The 20246-nt window shown below is 36.2% G+C and overlaps 1 protein-coding gene across 2 annotated transcripts in view; it reads right to left on the minus strand.

Annotated features, from left to right (window-relative positions):
- The window catches only part of DPYD (dihydropyrimidine dehydrogenase), a 707946-nt gene that overhangs the window by 106789 nt on the left and 580911 nt on the right, over positions 1 to 20246 (minus strand). For both annotated transcript variants that reach the window (XM_006919549.3, XM_025038477.1), the window contains one exon: positions 4353 to 4532. In XM_006919549.3, the coding sequence (XP_006919611.2) occupies positions 4353 to 4532 (180 nt within the window). The remainder of the gene's footprint in view (positions 1 to 4352; positions 4533 to 20246) is intronic.

The following is a 20246-nucleotide window of genomic DNA, read 5'->3' on the forward strand; positions in this document are numbered from 1 at the left end:
AAGTTACTTTTTTCTTTTTACAGCCTTTTCATTTCTGATGTAATGGGGAAAGTAATGACTAGATAACTCAAATGACTACTGATCTGATTTTTAATGCTACCACTTAGATGATCTCTTACATTCATTTATTCATTCATTTATTTATTCGGCCAGCATTTATTAAGCTCGTCCTGTGTATCAGTGGATGTCTGAGGAATTGGGATATAAAGATGAATAAGACAAGTGAGTGTCTAATACAGGAAACAGACATGTAAAATTCAAATGCTGTGCGATACCACTTGCAACTGAGGTTGAGAAAGAGAAAGAGAAATTAATTCTGGTGCAGAGGTCAGAGAATAACTCAGAGAGCAGAGGCTGCTTGAGAGTTTCTCTATAGTGAACTAGAAAGACATTCCAGACACAGGGAACGGCTTGTGAAAATGCATGCGGACTCCAAACACCCAGTAGGTCATTTCGGCCTGTGCTGTTTCCCTTTCAAGGTCTCTTGCTTAGGAATCTTGCTCTCATTCCAAAGATAAGAATATAAAGTAATTTCCTTCCATGCCTTCTGATTGCAATATTTTCCATCCTAATATTGGAACATCCAATTTCTTTCATGTTTCTCAAGCAGATAGATAATCTCAACATAATTCTTATTTACCACATCTAAAAATGCCAAATACTGATATTTTATTTTCTGATATCATTAAAATGTATACATCGCCTCCAACTCTAAAAAATAATTTGTGGATAATGGTATAATTGCAGTTAAGTTCTCATTTAAGTGTTCTTCACAACCCTTTATCTAAAATTCTTGGTGCCAAATACATCTCGAGATCAGGATTGTTTTTTGGGCCTTAGAAAACTAAAATGGTACACATACCACATTTTACCTAATACCTCCAGCAAGGTGTGTGGGGTAGCAACCTGGAATCAAACGCATTAGTCTTTTTGCAGTAAACATTCAAATGTTCACCCTAAGAGGAATAAACAAAGATTATAAATAGCCTCACATCAGTCCAGGCCAGGTTTGCTGCCAAATGAGTTACGTGAAACATTTGGTTTCAGAGCTTTTGGCTTTAAGGATTGTTAATGAGGGATCATGGATTTGTATTGTGATTATCTTCACTTCATAGTTTTAGAAACAGATTTAGAAAGATTAATTAACTTGTCCAAGTTGCCCAACTAGTAAGTAACGAAGCATCGTGTAAATCTAACAGTCTTACTCTGAACTCTGCTAGTAACCACTGTCCTATATGCAGTAAGCAACCATTCACTTTTATTCAGTTGCCTAGGTTTTCACTAGGGAGAAGGGGGAATTAAAATAACTGAGTATAAAACAAAAGGGTAAATTTTGCTACAGAGACCCGTCCTTTCTGATTATACTGCGAATAGTCTCTACTTCCTTATCCTCACAAACTCCCTTGTTGCAGGACTGTGTGGACCCTGGATGTCCTATCTTTGATAGCAAAGTGTTTCTGTCTGCACAATTCATTTTGCTTGCATAGCTTTGACCCACTGTTGCACTAACTCCCTGACCCTGGTTCCTTATCAGATATTTTCAACCTCTGGCCACTCAGAGCCCAGTGTGCTGCCCCTCTGGATCTCTCTCCTGACTGTATTTTCATTTCTCTTCCAGCTCAAAACCACTCACTGCCAGCTTTCTCCATCAAGGGAAGCATGTGTGAGCTCATTGCTAACTTACTCAGCCTCTGACTACATCCTGTTGCTATTTATCGTCATTCCTTTTGGCAACGTGGCTCTTTGGATCCCTCTATTATATATATCATGACCTTAACATGCGGATTCTGGGACCCATTGCTGACCAGTCATATCAGGATCTCTGGGAATGGGGCCAGGGAATCTGAGTTTTTCGCAAATATGCCACATGGTTTTTAAGCACCAACAGTTCGAGATCAGCTGCTCTGTGGCATGGAAAAGCAGGTGATTGTTTTTCCTATGGGATGTGCTCTGATGCTTGCAGGCACAGATTTATATTAGCACCATAAGACCAGAGCAAACTATAAATGCCTGACTTCTTGCTCTTCCAAAGCCACCTGAAGAGACACTGCTTGGAAAGCTTAATCAATTAACAAGTGAGGTATACATAGGGAGAGTATATTAAATATACTAATTACTCAAAAGATAACTCGATTAATTTAGCCAAATCCTTGTTTCCCTGGTTAACATCATATTTTCTCTCCATCTTCAAACACTGCATTGTAATTGGCTTCTCTTAAATTTCTACTTTAATTTATTCTAGCTTGACCTCTGAGTGAAAGATTAAGTAGAGTAACAATGGTACTTTCCAAACAAACCTCTTCTGTTTAAGGAAGCCAGCTACTTCTAGGGGGTCTTCCTAAAAAGGATCTACATCTTCTCTTCTTTCCTTTATAGTATGAAAACACTATAAGGAGCAGCATCTAATTCTTTAGCTAATGAGAGTATAATCTCAGTTGTTTTCAAAGACACACACACACGCACGCGCACACACACACACACACACACACACACACCGGTAACACTAGGAGGAACAATTAGGAGGCCACCTGTACCTTGGATCAAGAGCACTTTGATTCACTGTTAGGAATATTAACCTAAAGGGGACAGTCACCTATTGTTTTAGTCATGTCAGCTTGCACCAGAGAATCCAGGAGCATAGATCTATTACCAGACCATCTGCTTGCTCCTCAACTCAGTGTTGAGAAATGAATCGCTAATCTAATCACATAGGCAAAATCCTTTTTTTTTTTTAACAAATGATAATGCTGAAAATTACACTTACAATTTTGATGAAGGCTGGGCTTACCAAAATAAAGTCTGAATCTAGATTCAAACTATCAGAAAATCAATTTCCACTTATGTCATTGACACAAGTGTCTCCATCATTATCCATCTTTTATTTGAATATGTAAGTTTTGAAATGAGTGTGGAAGTCCTTTAAAGACAAAATGGCACAGTGCAATGCAGCTACTTGCATTTTGGCTCACATGGAGACCACTCAAATTTGAGACAACGCTTTTATAGATGGTCATAAACTAGCAAAACTATAATGCCAAAAATAATTTACTTAAGATATTTACATTGAATGAATGAAGAGTTATTTGTGATTTTTTTGTTATGAACAACTTTAGGACATAGATGGTCACTGACAAAGGCAAGAACACTCACTGTCTAAATACTGCAGACTCAGTTTATAATATGATTAGTTACACTAATAATGCTACTTAGGCACAGTCTTGCTAATTACAATATTATAAATATTAATGTCACCCAGCCTTTCTGTTTGATTGCCTCTCATGGAGTCATTCATCACCATATTTTCCTGGAATCCACACTGTAAGATTTTATTTCTTTCTCCCTTTTCTTTTTCACTACTGTACTTGAAATCACACACATTATTCTTCAAGAAGCTCTTACTTTTGGCTATCTGTTAAGAAAGGAACAGTGATATTTTTCATTAAAACTAGCCAAATGTAAGTCAGTTATATAATGTTTTTCTTGTTCTTTGAGTCCCTAATGCTGCCATCCAAGGCAGAGTACCCAGGGTTTTTGTTTTCGATTCTTTTTCATGTGACCTGTTTCAAGTTAAGATTCATTTGAATTATTAAATGCTTCCTTAAAGAATCTTTTTATACTTGCCTTTCTTTTTAAAAGTTAATTATTGATGTAGTGACAAGCTGAAAAGACTGAGAATTATAATTTTTCCTCCCCTCATTCAGGACTCAAGAAATGTCTTCTGACAATGGTTGTCTATTTAGGATAATACAAAGGAAATACAAAGGAGAAATACTGAATGTTGTTTTAGAAAAGATTTGCTAAAATCACCATATTATACAAAATGTAAATGTAGTATATATTTCTCTGAAAATAGCAGTTAGTGAGAAAGTTGGGACATAACCTTTTGAGCCCAGGTTTAACCACATAGCAGAAGCAGTTACAAAAGATACTGATTTGATTTTAATTTTAAAAACTTCATCATATTATTCAGGGCTCCGGTGATTTGATTATCTTGAAAATAGAAAGGGAATGTTATAATTTCCAGAGCTCGTTAAAGAATAAAGAAATCTCCAGCCTCCCACTGGAAAGAATGCCAGTCATTACCACAGTAAGCAAGAATTTGGAGGCACTTTACACACACACTTCAATCTTTTTCTTTTATATGACTTTGGGTTATATGGTTTTATAAAAATGTAACTCAGCCCTATCGTATAGCTGTAATCAAGCCTCCTTCAGAATGATTCTATTGTAGAAATCATATCCCACAGGCACTGTGTTCTTGTTCGTGAGAAGGTGGGAGGGAAACAAGACCTGAAATAGAAAGTGACCGAGGCAGAGTTCTCAGAGACGACACAGAATAGATGAGCACATACCTTTCCTGTGAGTTCTGGGATTTGGGGAACTGGTTTTCCTTTCTGGTGGCTCACGGTAGCTGGACTCTGCCCATCCCAGTCTTGTAGTTCCTCGATGCTTTTCAGATAAAGCAGGGCTCTGAGACCAGTGCAATAGTCTTCGATCACAGTGAAATCCTGATTCTGAACAGCACTGCAAACCTAGAAAAGGCAGAGCAACCAACCAAGTGTCAAACCAAGAGTTAATTCTCTAGACTCACTTTTCATTTATTCAACAACATTCATTTTATGTGCTAGGCATTGTTCTATGTTTGACAGATCGATCATTGCCTGGAGATGGGAGTGGTGGGGAAGAGGGACTGCAAAGGGGCGCAAGGAAACCTCGGGGACAATGCATACTTTCATAAACTTGATACGGTGATGGTCTCATAGGTGTGTATGTATGTCAAAACTTATCAGATTGTACAGTTTAAATATATGCAACTAATTGTATGGCAGATATACCTCAGCATGGCTGTTAAAAAATGAGATCCAAGTGGTTGGCTTTCCAGGGAGTTAAATTTGGCAGAACATAAAGACATTTTAATGCTCTTATTTTCCTCCATCGGGATGTGCTTCCTGGAGGTGACTCTTACATCTGGAGGTGGCCACGCTGGAGTGCTGTTCTTCAGCCAACTCAGCCACCATTTACCGCCGCTTACCTCTTCTGCCTCATCTGCTCTTGTTCTCCTTTTCATTCACTCCATTCACCCAGGTCCTCCCTCTTTTCCTCAGATTTGCCACATTATTTCTTTGCCTTAAGATCTTTTTATAAGACCTTGCTGCCTAGAAGGCTTTATCTTCTACACATGGCTAACTGCCAGCCCTTTCTCAGTCTCGTGGTAGATATCGCTTCTTCAGGGAAGTCTCCGGAAACCCGAAATAGTTAAGGCTTTCTTTTACTCATACATCTTTGGTGGATAATTATCACATGATTATTTGATTGACAGTTCACTACCCAAATAAACTGAAACTTCAGGAGGGAAAAATCTATGTTTATCTTAGTCATCATATTATTCTCAGTGGTAAACACAGGGTTTGTCACTTATTCTGACTCTCAAAATATATATGTTGATGAATGGATAATTCAGAAGAGATAGTTTCATTTGAGTAACTATATGTCAGATAATAGATATTAAAAAAATTCTAAACGTAAGGAAGTTTAAATCTGAGAAATTAGGATCCTTCTGAAAAAAATACACTCAAGAGTCAGTATTGGGATTGAAATGAGACCTCTTCACCTGGATGGCCCATCATCGCTTCAAATTCAAAATTTACCTTATAGAATTCGACACCTTTCCTCATCTAGATTCAAAACCAATCCAAAGAAGCAATCACCCAAACAAAACTAAGCAAAGTAAAACTCATTTCTGTCTCACTATTCCAGGTGTTAAATTCTTAGCATATACCATGGTGCTTGGCAATGGCAACCAATAAAGAAAAATCTTGTCCTACATGAATGAAAAAATGAGAAAATATCTGAAAATAGGAGAATAAATTAAATTTTGTTTCAAGGTCTCTTAAAGCCTCTGGATCTTTAATTAATAAATTTTATTGTAATCCGCATGCCAGCATATTACCTGATGCCTGTTGACAGGTTGGTTGAATTTACTGAAAACACACTATGAGATCTCAGAATAGGAAAGACAGAGACAGAGAGAGAGAGAGAGAGAGAGAGAGAGAGAGAGAGAGAGAGAGAGAGAGAGAGAAAGCGAGCAGAAAAATATATACTTAAGTTCTCAGCAAGAAGTGGTAGTGATTCCATGATGTGACTATAAAAGAAGGTCAAGTGTGGAATTCTGGGAACAGAAGCATTTAAAAGGAAGCTTAAGGAAGATCATGGAAGACATTAAGCAAAAAAGATCCAAGACAACACTAAGGAAGATGTAAAGTGCTGTATTAAGGCCAAAAACGTTAGAGCTGAAAAGTGGCCATTGGATTCAGCAATCAGAAAGGCAATGACTGACTGACATGTGCATTTATGGAGGAGAAGCTCTGCAACGTGGCAGAAGCCATTTTGTGGTAGGTTGAAGAATGGATGAGGGTTGAGGAACTGAAGACACAGGCAGATTGTTCTTATAAGAAGTTTGGCTACAGTAAAAATACAACATGGATGAACCCTGAGATAATCATGCTAAGCAAAATAAGCCAGATAGAAAAAGTTGAAAGTCACATGATATCACTTATATGTGGGATATAAACCTAAAAGCAACAAATGAACAGGACAAACAGAGACTCATGGACATGGACTATAGACTAGTGGTTACCAGAGGGTAGGGGGTGGGGGGGAGGGGAGAGGTAGACAGGGTAAAGGGGATCAAAAAAGGGGGGTTGGGGGAGAGTGAAGTGGGTAAAGGGGATCAAATATATGGTAGCTGAAGGAAACTGGACTTTGGGTGGTAAACACACAATAGAATATACAGATGTCAAATTATAGTATACACCTGAAAATTATATAATTGTATTAACCCATGTTACCCCAATAAACTTAATTAAAAAAAAAAAAAGAAAGAAAGAGGAGAGCTAGGATTCTAGGTAGGAGGGTTTTGCATCTTATTTCTTAAAGGATGGAAATGGCTATGTTTTAGGGCAATGAGGTCATTTTACATTTCAGAATAGGACAGAATGACTTTTGTCTATTAAATTTCTGTCAAATTTGGCTGAATGATGGTGTGATAAAAATAAAACAATGTGAATAGCTAATGCATGTGAGCTTTTATTATGGGACAGGCACTCTCTTAAACACTTTTTAATGTATTATCTCACTTAGTCCTCAAACTAACTCTAAGAGGTAGGTTTAATTTTTAAGGATGAGCAAACTGAGTCTTAGGGAAGTTAAAGACTTGTGCCAGGCCGTCTGGTTAGAAAGCGGTGGAGCCAGGAACACGACAATGCAGTTCTAATATGACTAAGATACGGACATTAACAGAGAAAAAACTGTTTTAATGTAATTACAATTATCTTTTCCTTCGACCATTTCATGAGCCCAACACACGTTTTTAAAAAAAGCAATCAAATTATCTTCAACCCAAATATAACCATTGTTTTGAAAAATCCATACTGCTAGATGAAAAATTTCAATGTCTTCCAGTTTTATTTACCTTCTTATTTGTAGCGTATGAGAAAAAAAAATGAAAAAGCAAAATACAAAACCCTTCTTTTCCTATTTTAAAGTGCTCTATGTTATTACAATGTAGGAAAGAACATTGAGTAACCACTAAATGCAGATAGAATATTTTCTATGAAGCCCATTTATGTTACATTAAAAAATCTGTTACTCAGGAGGAACAATTTGAGCATTAATAAGGCCTGTCATAACTTTCTTATCATTGATTTTTTTCAGAACAATTATAAAGAACATTATTATAATTTTTTCCACGAGATTTTTTTTTTAACTATAAAAGTCAGCTGATGCTTTACTTAATCTTCCTTGTTCACTGTGAGATTCCATTTTTTTAATAATATATGTTCATGGGTATACTTTCACTGTTGTTTTAAAATAGTTCACCATATGAACATAAAAAATCAGATTTGGAAAACCACATCATGCCATCTCCTTTATGAGATGTTCATGACTGCTGTAAAAACCTGCTGTCAAAAGGAATCTATGTATAAATAGTAAAGTTTAATTTCAGTTATTTTAGTGAGAAGATACAAAAGCCACTAATTCTCTTAATCCACAAACATGGCACAACTTGCATGTGGCAGACTCAGCCAAGTGGTGCTTGAATAATCGAAGAGTAGCCTCGGTGTATCCTAGCTGTGGGAGAGCACGGTGGGGTCCAAGGCTAGGCCTGTCACCCTCTCATATGCTCTTTATTCCAGTGTTAGTGTTCCACATAATCGGGAGCTATACTGAGAATGGGAAGGGGACACAAAACCTGAAGAGGAAGGAAAGACTACAGGATCGTGACTGAACGTGGCTGGGATGGCGTGCTATGCTGGAAATGCTGGAAGCCACCGTTAAACATGGGTGCTGGAGGGGACCACTTCAGATATGCTTAATGATAAGACAAATGTCACACTATTTCTATACCTTCCTAAAGTGAGTAATTGAATGTTTACTTTCCGATAAGAGTAAACATTAATTTTCTTGACAGAATTTCTGGTAGTAGGAATTTCGCACATTGATATTTTCTTTTACAAATTTAATATGCATATAAATTATCTGAGGACCTTATTAAAATGTATGTTCTGATTCTGTAGGTCTGGAGTGAGGCCCAAGATCCTGCATTTGTGACAAGCTCCCAGGTGGTGCTGGTGGTGCTGGGCCGCACTGAGAAAAGCAAGGTGTTAAGCACTGGTAAGATGGGATGAATCTCATCTTAACCTGAAATGCCATCTACAAAGTAAATTCCTTCCAGACAAATAATTTCTTCTCGATTTTTACTATTAAATTGTAGCAACATTTTCATGGCCCTTTAAAGAAGCACTACTTATAATAATAAGTCACGTCTGAGAGAACACGAGTAATTTTCTGATTAAATAGTAATGAGACTCAAAATAAATCTTCGGATGTAAGCACACCATTGGGAACAGGGCTCTGACCATGGGATTTGAGGCTCAGCAAATGGATTCGCTCCGGAAAGTGCCTTGTTCTTGACTAACCTTTACACTTCACTTCGGGTTTTCTATCTCAAAGGTAAATGGTTCCTTTTAAAACTCCGAACATGTAGCTGCTATTCCTCAATGGGTGTGTTTTATATGACATCTCTTAATTGTTTGTTTAACAGCTCTGATTAGGATTCTTAATAGCTGTTAACATGTTTACTTAGTATAATTTGTAAGTTCTTTATGGTAAAGGCTGGTTTATCTTTCTTCACAGCAGGGTACCAGGTACCATTATAAGGATCATTGCCACCATTAATTATTTCCACAAACGTGAACATCCCTACAGTGAGCTGTTGTAAGGGGGGGCCCCTGGATTCTCAGCAAGACCAGCTCTGTGCAGGGTTGAGTAGGTGATGTCCCCCTGTGCCACATGATTTGAGGTGTGCTATAAAGCTCCCATTGCCACTGAATTGTCTCTTTCAGAGGTATGACACAGTGCCCTGCATTTTCACTTTAGGTACAGGCACATTTAATCAAAGTCTGTCTATGCAAAGCGACGGTATCAATAACAGAGATGACAGGAGGTAGCGGGGTGTTATTCCTTTCCCATTATTCTTCTTAAATGAGATTAACCACATTAATAGTAAATTTTCTATTTATGGTGATTTACATTTTAAAAATCTTCTTTACATACATCATTTCTTCAATACATAGAATAAACCTACGCGTTAAGCAAGAGAGAGGGTAATTTTCTTTGCAAATGGAAAGAGCTTTCACTTGAAGAACTATTTCTTAAAGTCAAATATAGTGGTTTTTATGCCATATCAGGTAGTAGAGACTAGAGGTTAAGAGCATGCATGTAGAAGTCAGGCTGAATAAGGTTTAAACTGCATCTTAGCTGTTTAAGTATGAACGAATTTCTTCATTTAAAAATGAAGATTAAATACTTAGCACATAAAAAACTAAAAGGCAACATAAGCACTTAGGTGCTTAAAATAGGAGCTAGTATTTCGTAAGCTAGATTGGCACCAAAAATAAATTTCATAATATGAAAAAATCAGAGCATGAATTAGGTAGGATATATTTTTTAAAGCTAATACTTTTTATCCAAAGCAGTAAAAAAAAGGTCATGGACCTTATTTTTATGTGCATGAAGTAATAATGATCTCAAAGAGCTTTTTGTCTTGTCATCAGAAGATATGCCTGAGACCCAGCTCTGTCTCTCAGCGGCTGGGTACTGAGGCTCATCATTTAGCCTCTTGAGTTTTCCCCACCTACCTCCCAATCTGAATAAGAGTAGATGATATATCTAATTTATTGTTGTGAGGATTAAATTACATCATGTAGGTGGAAGTGCTATGGAAATTATAAAGCTCAGGCAAAATGGTACTAAATCTCATAGTTATTATCAAGTAATCTAGAATTTAAAGTGCTGAGTGGAGCTCAAAAGGGAAAGTTTTGCCTGTAAAGAAAAAGCCACCTTCCTAGAAATGTAGAAGACAGCTTACTAGGAAGCCAGCAAATAGAATCTAAATTGTATTAAAAATACAATTTAGTAATTCCGGGTAAGTAATTGGCAAAGAAGACTTCTACAGAAACAGAACACTGTGGGCTGGCACGTGCTTTCATATATTAGAGCAGCACATGTTTCAAATGATATTTTAAAATGTGGCACGGTTTCTAAATAGGAATCTTGAACTATTAGACACAACTCAGATGGACCCACGATCATAATTATCGCTTTTAATTTGTTACCACAAAAGTGGACAAACTATAATCCGGGTCTTAGAAATATGTGCCATGAGGCTATATTCAAGCAAAATATTTTTATAATTTAAGTTCAAAGTAGTTTCCATGTTTTTATAAATTCATTAGTAAAAGGATACATTGGAGAGGAACTACATGTAAACAAAAATGGAAATTCTCCTGCAATGCTTATCACATTCCAAATTATCCTTATAACAGAATCTTACGTAGCTGGAAGAAGTTCAAGATGAACATGAACACGTCTACAGATGAAACACTGAATAAGGAAGATTATCCGCCCAATTCTTAAAGATTTCCCAGAAAAATAAAAAAGTGATCCCATAATCTATTTTGACAAAGGGTTAAACTGTTTAAACAATGTATAACATCTGCAATATTTTCCTAATGCTTTATAGTTTTCAAAGCAGGCTGTCAAAAAAGTCAGAAATATTTATACAGTGATTTACAGTTGTCAGAGCAAGCTGGCAAATGAGACAAAAAGGAACTAAGGCATTTTTCAAATGGGCCTTAATTCTTTAGCAGGGTTAGAGATGTCCGTGACCGCAAAGCTGGCTGGAAACATTGCTGGTCTCCCATCCCATTTGCAGCAAGCTCTGCTATAGCATCGCTTCTCAAGTATCAGTTTACTTAGTCCACACACCAGTTCTGAGATGAAAACAAAGAAGGTGCCATTAAATGCTTAGGAAGTGAGGAAATAGAAACTAAGCACTGGATGCTATGCCCCAACTGAAAAGATTAGTAGATGGCAGAGCCAACTCTCAAATCCAGATCTTCTGACCTCTGCTCTCTCAGTTCCGTAAATTTCAAAATAGTAAATTCGATGTATTACATGATTAAATAAGCACATATTTATAAGGTTCAATAAGAAAAAGCAACATGATTTCAAATTTAGTTAACGAATAATGGCAGAAGTCCATAGCTCTTTAAAATGTAGGATCTTAATAATTGGATGACCACCAGAAGGTTTACTGCTAAAACTGGAAAACAGACCTCTACTATTGTTGAATAGAAAATTAGTTTCCAACTCCATCTGCGCACACCCACTGATTAAAAACATCAGATTTTCCAAAGGCCTGGAATCAGTCATTCTTCACTGAATCGAGTTCTCTGTCCAGTGCTGACAAACAGATGAATAAAACTACACTGTACTTTTGAAACTGGTGTACAATACATATTAATAAAGTAATAATTCAGAATAACAATATCCCCTTATGGGTTTTTGGTACTACATAAACATGACACTGCTTAGGAGAATTCATGAATAAAACACCCAAATTATAATTTTATAAAGCTATAGGTGAGAAGACAGCCCCTGGAGAGGCTAGCACCTAGGGAGCTAGATGGGGAGATATTTATATATCCACATAAAACCACAAATCTTAGTTGTCCTAGCACATTAGTTTCCATTTGTTGAAGCTGTACAACATCAAAGTTGTGATGTCCCTATATATTGCATTTAGCAGTAATGTAACGGACGACGTGAAGAAATCAAAGTGAGAGTTTCTAAGTAGTTTCCTGGCAATTGAGACAGCAGGCTCTTTCATCTGCTCTGTAACTGTGGCAGCGCATTGATTTAAACTCCTTCTGAGGTCTCGAATGCTTTTATACTCTTAGGTCTCTCAAGCAGCCTTTTTTTTTTTTTTTCCCAAAGTGGTAAAATTGTAGCATTCAGTAGAATACCATCTTGTTTCCCCCAAAAGTGAGGGCTTATTTCAGCTTTGCTCCTAAACTGCTCAGGATTACTAAGTAAAATAGCTGTCCAAATGCCACCCTATAGTCCTACAGATGTACAGATGTTGTTTTTCAAAGGGTCATCTCAGAAAAAGCCTAATGGATAAGCAGTTCTGCTGATTAATTTTTTTCAAAGTTGTCTTTAATTGCAACTCATTGATAACTCCTAAAAGCATAGGAGTCACTTAGCTTGCTTTGTACATCATATATTTCACTGTCAACCATATTACTTATTCTCCTGTCTAGCCTTTTAAATTATATATTGTTTGATACTTCTAAGTATATGAACTACCCCTTATTCCCCAATTGAGAAGGAATTTTATGGAAGTTGAGAGGCTGTTTTTCAATGTCCATCTGTGGTCATTTTCTCTATTTGATTAATTTCTTTACTAAGTTCAGCTGAAGGCAGACTAAAGAGAATAAAGTGTTTCTAAAGTGTTTTGTACTGGGATCCAGACCATGTTTTGCCAACTAGAATATAATCATCGATTCTCCAATTCAGAATATTTTCTCAAAGGCCACCCACTCGACTCTAATTGAGAACAGAATTGTGGGACTGCATTGTTGCACTCTGTTGACTGACGACGGCGTGGGCGGATTGGTCAAGGGATGTGCCCTGCAGGCGAGTCTGCCTCTATCCCCTTCCTTGTATCTGTCCTTTGCAAAGTCAGCTCTAACTGGACTCAGATCTCAATAATGACCTGAACCAAGAAAAAAGAAAATAAAAATAAAAACCATACAGAGACACAGCACCTCTGTCTATCTGCCATTTACAAGGGACTAGAGATAAAACTGGTGAGCTGGGCACAACATGGAGGGCCAAAGAATGGTGACTGCCATCCTGCCTTTTCAAAGACATTGCTATTGATGGCCCTGCTTCCCCACAGACATAAATACAGGCCTAAAGAAAGTCTTAGGCAAGTCTTGAGTCTTCTGCATACCAGGCTCCAATGCAGCCATTCTGTGACTAGAAGCTGTGGCTGCTGTTTTGGAAAGCGTGGCCACTTTGCTTCTGAGGCAGTGGGATTTTTGTACTAAAATAGATTCTCACCATCCTGGACATTTGCTTTGGGATAGCACCAGTTACCACAGTGATTTTCAATTGCTCTGCAGTCGCACAAGTGGTGCGAGGTTTGCATGTAGCGGTGTGAAAGCTCAGCACCTCCCATGATAAAAATGGGACAAGAAAGAGAAACTAAATACGGTAGTTCCCCCCATCCACAGAGAACTCTTTCCGAGACCATCAGTGAATGCCTGAAACCATGGGTAGTACCATATTCTACATATACTAGGATTGTTTCCTATACATACATACCTATAATAAAGTTCAATTTCTAAATTAGGCATAGTAAGAGATGAGCAACAATAACTAATAAAATAAAACAATTATAACAATATACTGTAATAAATGTTATGTGAACATGGTCTCTCACTTTCCTCTCTCTCTCTCTCTCTAATAATCAATCTGATAACCAAGACTGCTATGAAGTGACTAACTGGTGGGTGGCATGAACAGTGTAGATATGTTGGACAAAGGAATAATTCACATCCCGGGCAGGACGGAGTGGGATGGCACGAGATTTCACACGGTACTCTGAATAGTGTACAGTTTAAAACCTACAAATTATTTCTGTAATTTTCCATTTAATATTTTCAGACCAAGGTTGACCACAACCGGGTAACCGAAACCACAGAAAGCAGAAACACAGATGAGGGAGGACTACTGTATCCAAACAGTAACTATCAGTTGACTAAAATCTATAATTTTCAGCAATCTCTCTTTTCAAGAGTCAAAACAGATGAGAAAACTTGACTTACAATATCGTTTACTAAAATATCACATGAGATTTAGATAACAGAAGAGAATAAGTCATAATGCCTAGAGAAGGAAAGCCTATTGGTCAAATTAATTCATGGACATTATTTTCTGGACCTCGAAGATGGATAAAGATATTTGGTTACTCAATAATATAAACAGACATTCAAGATTCTGAAAAAGGTGGACCATTTGCTTGCAAAGAGAAAATGTCGTTACCATGAAAATAGCATCTCAACACTGTCCACCACTTAAAGCATTCAAAATTCAGTAGTTGATTTTCTGGTTAACCTATTATTGATAAAAACAGAAATTTGTAAGAGTACCTTGTGACTATTATCAGCGAGTAAACAATCTTGACTGAGTTGCCAAGATAGCCTTGGACACAAGAATTAGACAAGGTTCAGCTGATTAAGAGTGAATAATCTATTTAAGAGTAAAGACCTATTAAAACAAAACAAAACAAAACAAAACACCGATGTTCAAAGTACAGAGCATAGCTATGCAGGAGCAAAGCAAAAAGGTCTGTGTTTTTAAAAAGGAGCTTTTCAAAAAAAATTAAAGACTTTTCTTAATTGCTTTACTATATAGGCAGAAAATATGAAGCTCACAAACTTTGCGGTTTTGCGAAAAAACCAGGGAAATAATATAATAGGGTTTTTTTTTTTTAATGAAGACCAAGAACCTAAAAATAAAATGCCTGTCTTCAACCTCCAAAGATGGATTGTTGGAACATGGTTACAGATGAATGAATGCAATGGCCAAAGAAGCAGTTTTAATTGTGCGTCTCTTACTAAAATGGCACATATTTTATGATTTGTGAAAATGACAATTTACTTGAAGAAAGATTACACAGGCCAGTAAAACTCTCAGTCTAAGGGGTCCCTCTGGGCCTTAAGGGTCTTTGATGTAAGAACAACTCGAGAATAGGAAGGGCGAAGAACTGCCCTAAATTCAAATCCTGTAAGCTGAACAAAACCACCCTTAAGAGTGGAAAACTGATGTAATTTACATACTTAACTGCCTATTCCTTTGTAGCTGTCATTTCTTTATGCATTACCAAAATTCCTTCAGGTTTACTGCACTTTCACTGAAATTCACTTAGTGGTTATTACATTCCAAGCACTGTACTAAATAGATTCACATGTAGTACCATATTTAAACCTCTTAATAACATCTTGTGGTAAGTATTATTATTTCTTCAATTAACAGATGGGTAAACAGAGGGGGTCATAGATTAAGGACATTGACTGACAGCATACAGCTAATACATGGTAGAGCAAGGGTTCAAATCCTGGGTCAATCTGCTCCCAGGACCCTTTCTCATAATTATTGTGCAACCTTGATTTTTTAACCATTACAAAGGCACCTGGGTCTCTTGTGAAAACAGTAAAATTATATAGACACGGTTGGCTTTTGAACAATGCAGAAGTTAGAGGCATGGAACCTGTCCCCCCAAGTTGAAAACCCATGTATAACTTTTGACTTACCCAAAACTAAGCTACTAATAGCCTACTATCGACTGGAAGCCTTACTGAGAAAATAAATAGTCAATTAACACATATTTTGTATGTTACATGTATAATATAATGTATTCTTACAAAAAAGGAAGCTAGGAAAAAAGATATTAAGAAAAGCATAAGGAAGAGAAAATACATTTACTGTATTTATTGAAAAAAATCTGTGTATAAGTGGATCTGTGTGGTTCAAACCTGTGTTGTTCAAGGGTCAATTGTATATATGTATTATATATACATATATTTATATTACATATCGTATATATATTATATTATATATAATTTATACACACACATATATACATATATATGTGTTTATCTATCTAAAATAGAATCCTTGTGAGGATTATATCAAATAAAAAGATATGTAAGTATCTAGTTCAGTGCCTAAAATACATGTATGGTAAGTATAATTGTTTGGATCCCATTCATCAGCTTTCAGAGACAGTAAAAGGGCAGGGTCTATATCTGTTTTGTTCACCTTTAATGTTTAGCACATAAAATCTGTGCCTGGCATACGATCTGTTCAATGAATGAATGAATGAAGCAAGATAACAATATCATAGTTATAGCATTCAATGAAAAGCATAAGTCTCTTATTTTCTGTCAATAATACATTTTTCTCTTTCTCTACTTATACAAATAAACTATAATTCAGAATTCACACCAATGCACAACAAAATATTTTTATCTCAACTTCTCCTGCACTTAGAGTCTGGGCTACTTGTTGCACTATTAAACGTTAATTTCTTTGCATTATTACTTAACTATTCTTTGAGTATACCAGTGTCTTTTCAGAATGCAAAGAAGCAGATCTACTTCTTCGGCATTTTTCTTGATACTCAGAGTGCTATTTGTCACAGCCAAACTTGGCAGAGCCTGTATGTGGATTACTGTGTATCTGGTACTCCCAATCCGGGTACCTGAATCTTGACAGTAGCTGTCATTTGATCTTTCTTTCTTGTAGTCCCTTTTAATAACAACTGAAGAAATATGTAATTGAGAATTCTATAAACATTTCATTTAACAATGACTGAACTCATAGTATCATGTCTTATATACGCAATGTTCTAAACTACTAATTTTCACACACATGTATACATGTTAAACTATTCATGGACAGCAGTCTGGATTCTAGCTACAATGAAGGACAGACACACTAGAGCCAGGGGAAGCAAAGGGAAATGTCTCTATCCAGTTTTGTGCCTGGATTCTCTTAATTTTTTAATTTCTGCATCCAGGTCAGTCCAGTTGTTTCCTTGGATCAGGATCCATATTTTCATTATGAAGAATTCTTTATCTTTAATTATGTCAAGTTCACTCTAATCTTCATATTTTAAAGTTCAGAATTTCATCAACCTACTCCAAATAGTTCAAAGTAATTAATCAGATTTACTATTGAACAAATTTGTGCAAATACTGCCACTTAAAATAATTTGCTCTCCTCTAATACATGACCCACACAATTGCCTCATCTTCCCAGTAAAGGCCTTCTCTCTTTATCTGCTGGGAATGTAGCCAGGAGTGTTTAATAGATCATTTGGATTTTGGTCGTAAGAAAACAATTTTAAGACATCATTTCTTTAAAAAAGGCTTTCTCTACTCCTCAGAAATTACCCACTCATTCATTCATTCTTTGTCCAACAGATACTAATTTATGAACCAGTCCTCTGGTTTCTTTTCAAATTCTTTTATCAAACAAAACTGCCTTCAGTGGTTTGGAGTTGTGCTGTCTGTTTTGTATTTGTCAAAATGAACCTTCCTCAAAAAGCTGTTGTGAGGACCAACTGAGATAAGAATTACGAAGTACTACTATTTACCAAGAAGTCTTTCTTGGTATAGGTATGACAGAGTGGGTCTCTTTCAGAGGTAAGAATAACTATTCGAGTTCTTAATTGTGTATCTTAACGTGAAACTTGTGGTTTTTAAGTTTTTTTTTTTTTCATATAGACTAATTTCTAAGATAAGTTACTATATTGAGCTCCAGGACTAAAATGATCACATTTATGTTGTAAACAATTAGCTTATCACACACTGATGAACATATAAGATAGACTGTAGAAACCAAGAAATGGCTAAATTTCAATTGTCATGCTTTCGCAGCATAAACTAAAATCTGATTATCATCCTCTCCCCACAAATCAATATATACTACAGCCTTAAAATAAATGATTCAATATGAATTAGAATATGAATATAAATTAAAGAAAAGATAAATAAGGTAGATGCAGGTAAGTAAATTTTATGTTTTATATTTGAGTCTCATCTATAAAATGTCACACTGTAAATTAAATTAATGCTTATACTCTGATACTGTTGTAAAGAACATTACTTAATTATATAATTTTCTAAAATGCAATGGAACTGGCTTATTTTTTTAACTCTCTCTGGATCACTCACATTTACTTTGTGTTTTAGAAACATGAGGTCCTATGAATATGCAATGCTATTCTTAATTTAGCTCTGTAAAGGCAGGCATATGCAATGTGTGATGCATTTTGGCCATACTAAATTCATCAGTAATTAATTTTTAGCCTGCATCATTGTTTTCTGGCCCAATGATGACTCATGGAACTTTTCTCTCACCTCATACACATTATTGCATCTGGTGTCATTAAGATGGAGTTAATATCCAGGATGTGATGATTGATTTAGGGAGATGATAATGAGATTATGGTTCATGCCCTTAAAGCATGACAACTGAAATCCTATCATTTTCCACATGAGGAAATATGCTAAATATTATAATATCTGACATGTCTATCACTGTGGGATTAAGCCAGATATCTGAAAGAGATTTGATAAATTTAGATCCTTAGACATATTACCTTCTTTTGTCTTACAAACACAGCATAATTGATTTGGGGATAATGAAAGTTTATATATGCATGCCCAATTTTTAATTACAAGAAATTTTTAGGTCCTCTTGGCTCAGATTAAACAAAAGAAGCCAAGAGCAACCACTGTCTTTCTTTCCTCTGATTTTGGGAGGAGGGATCAGTGAACAGAGTAAGAGAGGTGTTTAGCAATACATATATTTCAAGCCAGGAGAATCTGGATTGAAAGTTTCGAAGGACCCATGAGTCACAAAAACATTAAAAGTGTGGGATGTCTGACCACTTAAACAACAGGGAAGAAATATTTCAAGAATATTTGAAGAAGACAATGGATTAAGAAAATGGATGAGCATGTTTTGAAAGGCTAATACATTTAGAAATTTTTTCCCCTTTGAAATAAAATGTTTTCTAGACATTTTATTTACTTTATTTAAAAGCATACATTTAATGAGCATCTTCTTTCTTTTCATCTTTTTCTCTAATACTCATGATCTTCTAAAACTCAGATTCAGGAATATATTTCTGAGAATGACAAGAGATAACTCTTGTTCAGTATCCTCTGAACTATTCAGTATAGTTCAGTATCCTCTGAACTATTCAATACTAGTTCAGTATCCTCTGAACTATTCAATATTCAGATGCTTATTGTCTATTTCTATTCATTGATTTAGACATCCACCCAGTCATTCATCTCAGCATCTAACCACAATCATATATCCATGTATTTACTTTGTGCCTAATTCTAATCACTGTGAGGCATTCAGAAATGGAAAGAAATATACATCCTAGATAGGAGAGAAGACATACATTCATTGATCAGCACTGGGTTGCACATGCACTTGAAAGCTTGATACATCTCTGGAAAATAGAAAATAAAAAGAGAGAGCGAAAGAGAAAGAGAGACAGACAGACAGACAGACAGACAGACAGACAGACAATCTCCCATCTGACAGCTCCAGATATATCTCCTAGGCATTTTAACTATGGCCAGAATAGCATTCTTAATTTTCCCACTCCCTGCAACCTACTTCTCCAATAGTCCAAAACCTAGAAATCATTCATTTATTTATTTCTTTGCCCATGAGATTCCAATCTCTTAGCAAGTTTTTTTGCACTATTCCAAACATACCATTGTGTCCATTTTTCTCCACATCCTTTGTTTTTATTTTTCAAATCCACCATTATCTCTCGCTTTGACTTTTGTAATAGTTCTCACTTTCTACTGTTTACCATCCCCAAATTATCTAGACGACAGCTAGAATGATTATTTAAAAATATAAATTAGAGCATATCTCAGCACTGCTTTAAACCAACAATGTCTTACCTTGTTTTGAAAAAATGGGAACACCTGACATGGAGTACTGTAGGATCTGGTCCCTGCTCACCACTAGGCTCTAGCCACACTGGCCTTTTTAAAGCATTCCCCAAAAGCATGCCTTTTATTTTGTCACTCGTGCCTTTATTTTTGCCTCAGGAGTTTTGCCCTGTCTGCCTGAAATGCTTTTCTCTATATTTCCACACGGCTGGGTGAATCTTCTCATTCAGCTCTCTGCTTAAATATCTAGAGAGGACTTCTCCAAGACAATTCAGCTAGCCAGTGACTATCACATTTTTCTGATTTAAATCCTCTGTACAGAACTTATCACTATTTGGCATT

The sequence above is a fragment of the Pteropus alecto genome, unplaced genomic scaffold (assembly GCF_000325575.1).
Source record: "Pteropus alecto unplaced genomic scaffold, ASM32557v1 scaffold106, whole genome shotgun sequence".
Classification (NCBI taxonomy): Eukaryota; Metazoa; Chordata; class Mammalia; order Chiroptera; family Pteropodidae; genus Pteropus; species Pteropus alecto.